Source organism: Epargyreus clarus, unplaced genomic scaffold (assembly GCF_041222505.1).
Source record: "Epargyreus clarus isolate Ecla_fem2 unplaced genomic scaffold, WU_Ecla_fem_2.2 ptg000004l, whole genome shotgun sequence".
NCBI lineage: Eukaryota > Metazoa > Arthropoda > Insecta > Lepidoptera > Hesperiidae > Epargyreus > Epargyreus clarus.
In genome coordinates, this window is record NW_027332212.1 from 14163298 (window position 1) to 14174321 (window position 11024).

General features: G+C 34.3%; 1 protein-coding gene across 4 annotated transcripts; it reads left to right on the forward strand.

Annotated features, from left to right (window-relative positions):
- Positions 1-41: 41 nt before the first annotated feature.
- Positions 42-10804, forward strand: Tra2 (transformer 2). Of its 4 annotated transcripts, none has more exons than XM_073093486.1 (8): positions 42-226; positions 327-460; positions 3083-3245; positions 4169-4297; positions 5045-5217; positions 5962-6009; positions 6516-6658; positions 9945-10804. In XM_073093486.1, the coding sequence occupies exons 1-8, from the start codon at positions 212-214 to the stop codon at positions 9953-9955; spliced, it is 816 nt and encodes a 271-aa protein (XP_072949587.1). In that variant the 5' UTR covers positions 42-211; the 3' UTR covers positions 9956-10804. The 4 variants fall into 4 exon arrangements, with proteins under 4 accessions (XP_072949587.1, XP_072949584.1, XP_072949585.1 ...); XM_073093483.1 differs by having other exon boundaries at positions 10307-10804; XM_073093484.1 differs by having other exon boundaries at positions 4172-4297; positions 10307-10804.
- Positions 10805-11024: the final 220 nt, after the last annotated feature.

Sequence of the window (11024 nt, forward strand, 5' to 3'; positions counted from 1 at the left end):
TCGTACAAATTTTCCCGGCATAAATAGCGTCATGCTGGGCATTTGACGAATCGACTGACTGGTGACTGCACCGCACGCCATTTTGTTTTTAACTCTTGGCTTGATAGCATTGAAGAGAGCTCGTGCGATTTTTATTTGAGTTTAACTGTTTATAATTAGATTGATTAGTGCTAATCCCTTTGTTTTTGTTGTTTAAATTGTATTAGTCGTCATGTCGGATCGAGAGGTACTATATTTAACTGCGCAATTGGCGTTCGCGCCTCGCCTCGTGTTCGTTGCTATTTCGCCGGGGCTCCACACTGACGATTGTATTGGTCGGGTTTCAGAGGAGTCGTTCGAGGACTCGTAACGGGTCGCAGGAGCCCGTTCCAAAGCCACCGACGATGTCTCGGGGACACAGCCGCAGCCGGTCTCGGACGCCGCCCCCGCCAAAAGCGGCCAGCAGGAAATATAGGAGCCCGTAAGTGTTTTCCTCATGAAACGTATCATTTTCGGTAATGTGAGTAGTTTGATGTACATTGGTAGCGTATAAGTTAGATTACTTCCGTGGTTTTCGCGATTATTGGCATAACCTCGCTGTCAAGGAAACGGTTGCGCAATGATGCGATTTACATACCTACAAAAAAACACGTGAATGTTGTCCATAATATCTTTTTATGCCGAACAAAATATTTTTTGTGGCAATAAATATTTGAATTTATATAAACTATCAACATAGATGCAGCACTTCGTTCTAGATTTATAACATAATACTTGAAATGCTTTCTGCAAAATGAAAACAATGCCTAATTTTCGTTTTGTCTATGTACTGTGACCATGTATCTTCCTGAATTATTCACGTTGTTATGTGCAACTTTTTGTAATTTAGTCATGATGACTACACAATCTTGAATTTGTTAACTTGAAAATCTATTCTATACATGGGTAATCCGGTCATTATTAAGAGTTAGTCCACTGATTCCCAATTATTTAGACCCTACTAAGTATTGAGGATTTATAAGGAAACTATTTCGAATATCTATTTAATGTTATCAAGTAGCTGGTTTGTGGGGTAACATCAAAATTTATCCTCTAACATAGTTTTCCTACTCTTGAGGAAAAAATTACCATATTTCATGATCGAAAAATAGATTGAGTCACTGAGCTCAATTGATAGTTTCATGTATTTTTAAAATTATTTGACTAAAAATACTACCATAATAAAGTTAGTCGAATTTTGTTTCATAGTAAATATATTTAATTCATAAGGTTCAAGCAATATGTATACCTAAAATTCAAAGGAAATGCTCAATTTCATTGTATTTTAATACAAAAGGGCATTTAAAAATGTATGATATACAAGAATTTTAATTTGGTGTAGATTTTTACGTTTTAATTTAAATATTAAATGATGTACAATGTCAGTTAAGTTAACCTTGTGCAGTCACAAATATTTAAATAACATGTAATTAACTATAAAGTCTCTTTTTGTATCAAATGTAATATATTGATACTTTCAAGGTAATCCCTCATTAAGTCAATTTTACTGGAGAGTCATTTTAAACTGAGATATTTAAAATAAAAAAAAACTTGACCCAAACATACAGGGCAAGTTAAATAAATTGTTGGATTTAAATGATTTGAAATAGAAATACTTTCAATCCAACATTTAGATGAGTCTTTAATTTCTGTATTAAAATATTTTAATTATAAATTAGGCTCTTGTTAAGTTTACTCATGTTGGTTAGTAAGGATTGTCTGTCAAGTGTAAATATTAGTTAACAATATGTTAAAACTCTATACCATTATTTAAAAAAAAAACGAAATGATATTATGCCAATAACCGAATTTAATTAGCGATATGTTTATGGAATATGTATGACTAATATGATTATGGTTGTCGAGTATACAATTGCTAACATTATTTGGTCAATATTACCGTTTGTTTGTGGTAGCAACAGCTTTATCAATAAATTTTATGAGTGTTTTCTTTGATAAGGAAATTTATACCTACTGAAATGGTTAGCTATAGTACTGAAATTGTGGTTTATATTGAGGATTTTAATTAATGTATGTAGATTTTTGAAACAACAATGTAATTATATTCTGTAGATTAAAGTAGTTAATTAATAGCTCTAAAATTTGTATTCTGTAGTTCTTAATAGATATTAAATGTAGGTAATGGATTATATTATAGCTAATATTTTTTTTTTGTTAATACCGTCTTAGTTTGATTATGATGGATTTGTATTATTGCCATTAATGTTATTAAGTTCAAAAAATATGTTAACAAAACAATGATAAGTATTGATTATGAAAAGAGGAAAATTAACAATTTTAACATAATTAATACAGTTTCTTAATTTGCTGTGAAATAACAATTTTGAATTTAATTTAATTTCGTAGCTGGATTCAGTCTGAAAAAGTATAGTAGAAGCACTGAAGTACAGTTTTGTCTATAGTATAACATGTATATTGCATCAACTACTGCATCATGTTGCTAAGTTTAAAAGGCTCTTGTCCTAATTTCCCTTGGAACGAGTGTGCTAAATTGTGTTTCCATGGAGATGTTAAAGTTGTTTTCACAGTCACTACAATAAAATTTATCTTGTTTAACATAGTTTCTTGGTATTACTTAGAATTATCTTAGCTGTTATGCAAGATACATAATTACAGATAAACAACTTGAATTTATTCATCCTTAATAATTTATGTGCTATATGCTAAAATTAATGCAATTAACAGTAGGTCAATATACTGGACGTTCTTGAACAAGCCAACTATACTATAGAATATATTGAGTTTGAAATTCCAGAACAGTTATACTATTGCAATATATAATATTTAAGCAATGATGATAAGTGATAACTTATACAAAATTGTAACAAGTTTGCATGTTAGTATGTACCTGTGTAAGTTTGTACTGAAATTGTGGGTTATCATAAGTTATTCAGTTTCCTTTCCAGTCCCATAAACAACGACCATCCAGGAAACATCCAGACAGACGACCGACAGTGCAACATCCACTACGACCAACTACAACAACAAACATAAAATAGTTGATAATCCGTGTGCATGCTAACACTAATGGCACTGACACTAGGTCGTCCTCCAGGTCGCGGTCGCGGTCGGGCTCGCCGCGGCGCGGGTACCGCTACTCGCGCTACTCCCGCAGCCGCTCGCGCTCGTACTCGCCCCGCGGCTCCTACCGCCGCTCGCACTCGCACAGCCCGATGTCCTCGCGCCGTAGACACCTCAGCGATCGGGTAACGTACCCCTTTTCAATTGTAGGTATCAGGTATGTTAGGTAGGTAGGTGAGACTGTAGTTTTACAGTTGGTATTGGTCACTTTAGCGACGAGTATGATAAATAAAATGGTATTTTTCTCACAACTTTAGGAGGTCTGAAGTATACTTCGCCACAAGACTTCAATGTAAATTGGTGTATGCCTTAGTATTTGAGTAGGTATACAATATACATAAGCAGTATATGTATATAAAAAGGGTATAATGTAAATGTAGATACATTGCTAGTTTTCACTTATAACATAGTAATTACATACTGGAAAATATAGTATGTTTATGACTGGGTCATATTGTAATTTATCACTATCATGTTGATTGTATTTTAATAGAATGTTCGTATTACATGTTCGTGCATATATAGTGCTTAATTAATTTCCTTCATGGAGTGTAATTATACTAATGTGTAATAAATATTTTGTGTTATTACATGATATATTAATAGAAGTACAGGTAAAGTATTGATCTAAATTAATTTTAATAATTATAGTAGTACAGTAATTTGTTTCACTTACGAATATTGTGTTAAAAATTATTTCTTAAAGCTAAATATCAAACTTCTTTCCGAAATGTTTGTATAAAAATAGCAATAATAATGTAATAAATAATTTTCAAAAACAAATCTATGAAGAATCTACTCGGTACGAAAATATTTTGATTTCGTTTTATTAAGGCAGAAATAGGTTAGGCAGATGGCATTGCGCCAGATAAACTGACTATGTTTATTCTGATAAAAATGTTTATTTTAAGATTACAACTTCGCATTCTACAAATACAATTACATTGTATTTTTAAAGTGTACGTTATTTTTAAGTGACAATCATATTGGCAGAGAACAGCATCTTAAGGAAATGGTTGATTTTGTTTTTATTTGCCATTCTCAACAGGAGAACCCTACCCCGTCCCGGTGCCTCGGGGTGTTTGGTCTCAGCCTGTACACCACTGAACAGCAGATAAACCACATTTTCTCTAAATACGGACCCGTCGACAAAGTGCAAGTTGTTATTGACGCTAAGGTAAAGAAAATAATGGTCTTACAAGACTAATCTCATGTTCACAGATCAACCGCAGAATGTACTAATGATTGATGCCATATTAACCCATTGTATTTCTCTAGTTCCCATTAATACAGGTATATTCAGGTAGGTATCAGGTAGATTAGTATTAAATTTATCTTATTGTTTTATTTATATTCATTACTTGTTTGAATAATACCATTAACCATTTTAACTATTATTATATCAAAATGCTGCCTTTTGTAACTTTATTCAGGTGAGTAGAATTTTTTGTCATTAGCGATTTTAAGTTCAATGTTAAAACATTACCCAATCTCATAGTTAATGTATTTGATCGATTTTCTGTTTCTATGACGTATTCGCAATCGACCTCATGCAGTGCTATCTAGGTCATTCCCATGGAAACCATAAAATGTTCATATAAACATGTTGAATTAATAATGACATACTTCAAGGACATGTTACTGGATATATTATATTAATCGTCTTAGTGCCTATGGATATAAGTTCAACAAGGCCAAAGGCAAATTGAAGTATCTTTCACTTTCAAATTTTTATAAATGAACACTTAAACTATTCTTTAAATACCTAGATCCTGTATTGGACCTAGTAACTTGTAAAATAATTTTGATTAATATCTCGTTCTCGTGAAAATATATCTTCTTAATATATAAAATAATTTATAATTAATATAGTTTCTTTTATGAAAGCCCTCACCAGAAACAATATATTAGCAACATATTCCAGACGGGCCGATCGAGGGGTTTCTGCTTCGTTTACTTCGAGTCCCAGGACGACGCGAAGGTGGCTAAGAACGAGTGCACCGGCATGGAGATAGACGGGCGCCGCATCCGCGTGGACTACTCCATCACGCAGCGCGCACACACACCCACGCCCGGCATTTATATGGGGAAACCGACGTGAGTCTGGGAAATTTAATACTTAAGAATCGTTATTTCAAGATTTAACTTACTGAATACTGGATAACTTGATGATTAATTAGTAACGTAATCTATATTTTTTTAACTTAGGGTAGTTGAAAATAAAGGGGCAGAAATACATTATTGTCTTCCGAACAATTTGCAGTAAGAAGTCATAAGGAAAGCGCGCAATTAGACTGTATTCAATGTTATTTATAGATTATTTCATTTTTGAAAAAGGCATAAGGTAACAAACCCATACTACGTGACCCGTTCAGAGGGGGTTAAAAGAGTTGGTTAAGAAATCTGTTTTATTAAACCTGCTGTGTTCTGGTTTGAAGAATGTAGTTAGGGAGACATACTTTTCCGACGCGATTCCATCCTCTTTCTTTAGGGATAGCGACGCATCTGAGGCCGAATTTAGGCAAGGATCCCATCTTATTTGGAGTTTCTTATAGATACTAAGCATCAAATGAACTGCATGCTCGTCTGCTATTCCTACATTATATTTAAACAATAAAATATGTTGCTCATTACCAACAGTTACTATCTAGCCACGCATTATGTTAGTTCGGTGTCGTGGTTTGCAGCTGTTGCAGATTAACTAAAAGTAGATTTAGAGTAATCTTGCTCGGAGTTAAGTCAGCTTACTAAAGGCCTACTTTTACATTTTCATAAATTACCTCTATGAAAGATTGTTTGTAATTTTATGGGTTGCTTAATTTTTGTAATTGTTATTTTTAGGGTAAGTAGCAGAGGAGACAACGGTTACGACAGACGCCGTGACAGGGAGTAAGTATTTAAGATATTTATAATTTTATTTTGTAAGTCATAATATATCTAAGCCTACAATTAAGTATGTAGTTATCATTTGCAAACACTATACTGTGTGGCGAAATATAATTATTTTTCAGTGGCCGTGAAGTTGTAAAATCTTTTATTTCAATTATATATTACATATACACATACTGCTATTGAGCCCCGATTTGTTTTCAAATGAATAACGATTTAATTTTACGCAACAATAACAGGCATAATTTTAACATGTTTTCCAAGTGTGGAACATAGTAGATATTTCAATTTTAGACTGTTCTGCATTGATAAATTATACGTTTCGGAAATCAGAGTGGTGCGAATTGGATATGAAACCAGACTACCAGTGTTCAATGCACCAAGCTGTCAAAGTTAGCAGCATCTATACATGTTATTGACTGTGAAATGTTCCCCCGAGCGTACACCAAGCTGTCAAAGTTAACTGCATTCCGTGCACTTTATTGACTCTGATATTTTCTTTGCAGCGACTACTACTACCGCGGCGGCGGCGGCGGCGGCGGCGGGTACCGCGAGCGCGACTACTACCAGCGCGGCTACCGGCACCGCTCGCCCTCGCCGCACTACCGCCGCTCGCGCCGCTACGAGCGCGAGCGCTCCTACTCGCCGCGTGAGTACCGCCCCTCACCGCCTCCGCCCCACCACTCCGCCCACGCGCGCTACGCCGCGAGGAGACACTAGTGGAACATTACCAAATAGCGTCTATGTTTGTCTATGCCGCGTGACGTCACCGCGCCAGCCGCCCGACGCGCCCCGCTCACGTCTTAGGTGTACTGTGTTTGCGGACCTCAAAGTCAATAGGGTAACTGGGTATTGATTGATGCCGTACTGAAACGTTTTTTTTGTGTTCTCACGCCCAAATTGTATTGTTTACGACTTGTGTTTATATTCGCATCCTGCTGATATCTGTAAAACTACTTTAAGCTAACTTACTTGTAAGCGTTTTTAATTTAAGTGACCAGAGCTTTTACATAATTAAATCTGTTTGATAGTGATCTTAACACAAAACCAACCGTAGATCTATTGTAAAACAGATTTTTCTAAATGTTCCACTATTGTTTCCAACACTTATTAATACACAAAATTATATATGAGATATCATCCCAATTTATAATATTAACCGAAACAATGTGCAATTTTGATGTCATTTCATAAGTCCATAAAAATAAAATGACAATAATTTTTAAGAACACATCTACATAGTTACCAAATTCCTCTATATTCATCTCTAACTAAATTAGAAATAATATATTTTAAGCAATAATGAAGTCAAGATGAAGTCTAATGGAAAAATGTTATTGAGTATCACAGCATTTATGTGTGTTATTTTCAATAATCATAAATTTTATATGGTTCATAAAGTTGTAATACTTACAATTTAATTATGGATTAGATGATACTGTTCATATGAATATTATCCATATTTCTTTGAACACTAAGGGGTTATTAAATTCAAAGTATTATGTTGGCATCATAGTGGTTTGCTTGCTTGTGATGTAGGGTTTTCTGAACTATGTTTCAATTTTTTTTTTTGTAGTTTAGTAGATTCTTATTTTGTTCCGATGTTTACGTAAGCAGGGGAGGAGTGGAAGACCTTTTTTTTCTGGCAAGGGGAGTGGGGGGTTGATTAAGCGATTTCTAAATTTCACAGTGTACTTAAATGCCCCTTAATCACACAAAACAATTCTGAGTCATTTCAAATTAGGACTATAGTATGGTTACAATTACACATTACAATCGACTAACTTACTTGATCAGGAATAGGTTTATCCACAAATTACATATAAACAATTTTAATAAGACTGGTAATTAGAGGCTCTCCTAAGGTTCACATACTAGGTTGTGAAGTATAGGTCACATACACAATTACACATGAAACATTTATAATAAAAAGAAAATCGCAAAATAGTATTTAGGAACACGTTTGCATGGCTATTGTAAGACACTCCGTTATTGACAAATGAATAGATATGAAAACAGAGCTAAAATAGCTACTGAAAACACTATACAAAATTCATTGTAATTTGCTATCAGTGCACAAGGATTACTTCATGAAGGAATTAAATACGTATGGAGTAAAAGTAGCGGACAACAGTTATACGAAAATTTATTTGGGCGCGTGGTTCGCGCTTTTTAACAGCAGTGATCTTGTAAGGCCCTCTTTATATCTACAAACATTGTGTCAGATACAGGCAGTGTCAGGAAAAATCATATGTTTCTATACAATATTTTGACAAGCACGACTCGTGTCTTCGAGGCTGTGTTACGGTACATATAATTATAGTTTAAAAACCAAAAACGACGCTAAAATCTCACAAGGAAAATCGTGAATCTTCATTTCTGACGATCCTGATGAGGAGAATGGGATAAAATGATTGAAACCGTGTAATGTCATCGGTTCTTGATAATTGTTCGAAGTGTAAAAATTGAGTTCAAAGATTTCGTTATTTACATACATATCACGCTAATAAAAGCGGGGTAATAAATACGTCAATATACATTGTATATGAGAAATCTAATTTGACTGTCGCGGCACGTGTCTGGCACGCTCTGTCTGTAGTTAATTATGGTGCATTTATGTCTACAGATTAAGTACGTATCAGGTACGGTCTGCGGCTAAACAAAATCATTTCATTTTATAAAATATGTATGAACGGATTCAGAAAAATGTGATTTTGTCTGGCGCGATGTATTGAACGTTTGTAGATATAATTGGGGCTTTTTTGCGTCAAACAACACTATGTCCTTCGTCTTGTATTAGAACAGTTGGTGATAAAAATGTTTGTATATTTAACAAAATATCATAATGCTATTGAAATAGCCGTGACGGTGACAAATATAAATATTTGAACACTTGCTTGAAAATGGACGAAAATATATTTGGATTTGGATACATTGTCGCTCACAGCTATTTAAATATCTACAAATGGGATGATGGGCGACATTGTGGACACAGTATTGTATTCGCGAATGGACTTAGCCCAAGTGTGGCAGGCTATACAATCATTATTACGTAAATGTATTGTTTGCACTAACGAATTTTTGATGGCAAAGTGCAAATGTGTGACTAAACATCACCACCTACATGCTCAAATATAATATATACCACACACAATTGTGTATGTAGTTGCGCATATGACGCGTCAATCGCGCACGCACTCACTTTCACACACACATACACCACACACGCACATCAAAGTTACTCCATACATTGGATACAAACTATTAAATTTGTCTAGTATAACGTCAACACGTGTTAACTACATTTGCCTCCCGACTATTAATACTGTACTATAATAGAACACTAGTAAAGTTTATATTAAGTCAAGCACATTGTGAGTAATTTCGTATATGTCGAAAATGTCCCCCAGTAATATGTATTGAAATATTTATTGTATTAAAATACATATTATAACATATTCATATTTAGTTTATCTTTAATGACATCAATGTTACTACGTTAAATTTTGTTCAATTTATTATGTAAAAGTTACATTTGCAATTCTGTCAATGTTTAATATTCTCTTTCATCCAATACAAGGTGCAAAGTAAATAGTTATACAAATTCTACAAATGTCTACTTGTCGAATATTTACATTGTAAAATAAATAATCTCATTATTGAGTTTTTCATTTTTATAATATAAATGCGAATGTAATAATTATTTTTCAAGTTTTATATGTTAATTTAAAAATGGCTCATGCTATTCTCTCAATTTATGGATCCTAAAGGTTAAATATTGTGATATACTATAGAAATCTCCAATTTAACTTTATTGGGTTTGGATAAATTGACAGAAAAGCTTATATTATGTTAATAATGTTATATTTTCATGCTACGCTGTGATCACCATTCATCTTTGAACACCATGGTTACTTCCCTCTTTGACTTTGCAGGTCGTTATTAGTAAGTTCGTGACGCTGAGGTCCACTTCAGATTTAGCATAGATTTTGATACACCACACCCTCCTAAATGTCTGCCGGCTTCCTATGCATTTAAACTGTACCTGTACAAGCCGGCTAAGTCTGCAGGATAATGATTTGTTATTGTAAGGCCGGCTCGCGACGCCCCAAGGCGGGCGGGCCGGTGTTCGGAGTCAAGAAATTTGTTTTATGTTTAACTTTAGACGTGATACGAAAAGGGTCTAGATTGTAAGTTAGTCTGTAACCGCCTCCGGGCTTAGTTTGCCTTAGGATGTAAAGTTAGTTAATAAAAGATTTAACACTAAGTCTAATATTAATTTTGTTTGTTTGAAAAGGTATTGAAACAAGAAGTAAAGGATGAAGTTCCTTGAAAAACTAACTGTGTTGAAGTATTGAAAATGTTTGATTGAAAAGTCCTTTCGAAATGGCGGTAACCGAAATCCCGGACCGGCCGGTGGCGCCGGAGAGAAAATGTCGGTGTCGAAGCGAAGTTGTTCCGAACTGAACTCTTGTCGCGCAAAGAATATGATCGAGTTACGGCTTGTAGGGAGCTCAGAAGCCCAACTGCGTCAAGACTCAAGAGAGAAGTCGCACGTCTAGATCATATTCTTTACAATCCGACTTTCCGCTCCGAACACTGCGAGTGTTCAAACAGTCCCGTAGCACGAATTCTGACGGTGGTCGTTATGCATTTTAACAGATTCACACATGCTATATTTATATATTTTTATTTCTATATATCAGATACATGATCTGGTGACATCGTATTTCTTAATTTAGTGTAGATTTGTGTTGTGAGCGACTTGTTAATAAATGATAGTTTTGTAAAGTCATCACGATTATTCTTCATTCATTTTTTTTGTATCCCACCTTCTTTATCCATGTTTATCCTCTCTTATATCAATAATAATATCGATATAATAAATTAGTTGCTTTTTTGAATCAACATGTGGCATTAATTGAAGTCTCAAGTATTCAAATTTAGTTATTTTGTACTAATTCTAGTAATTGTCACCTTACTGTATTGAACTTTTGCTGTACTATTGTAGTCTT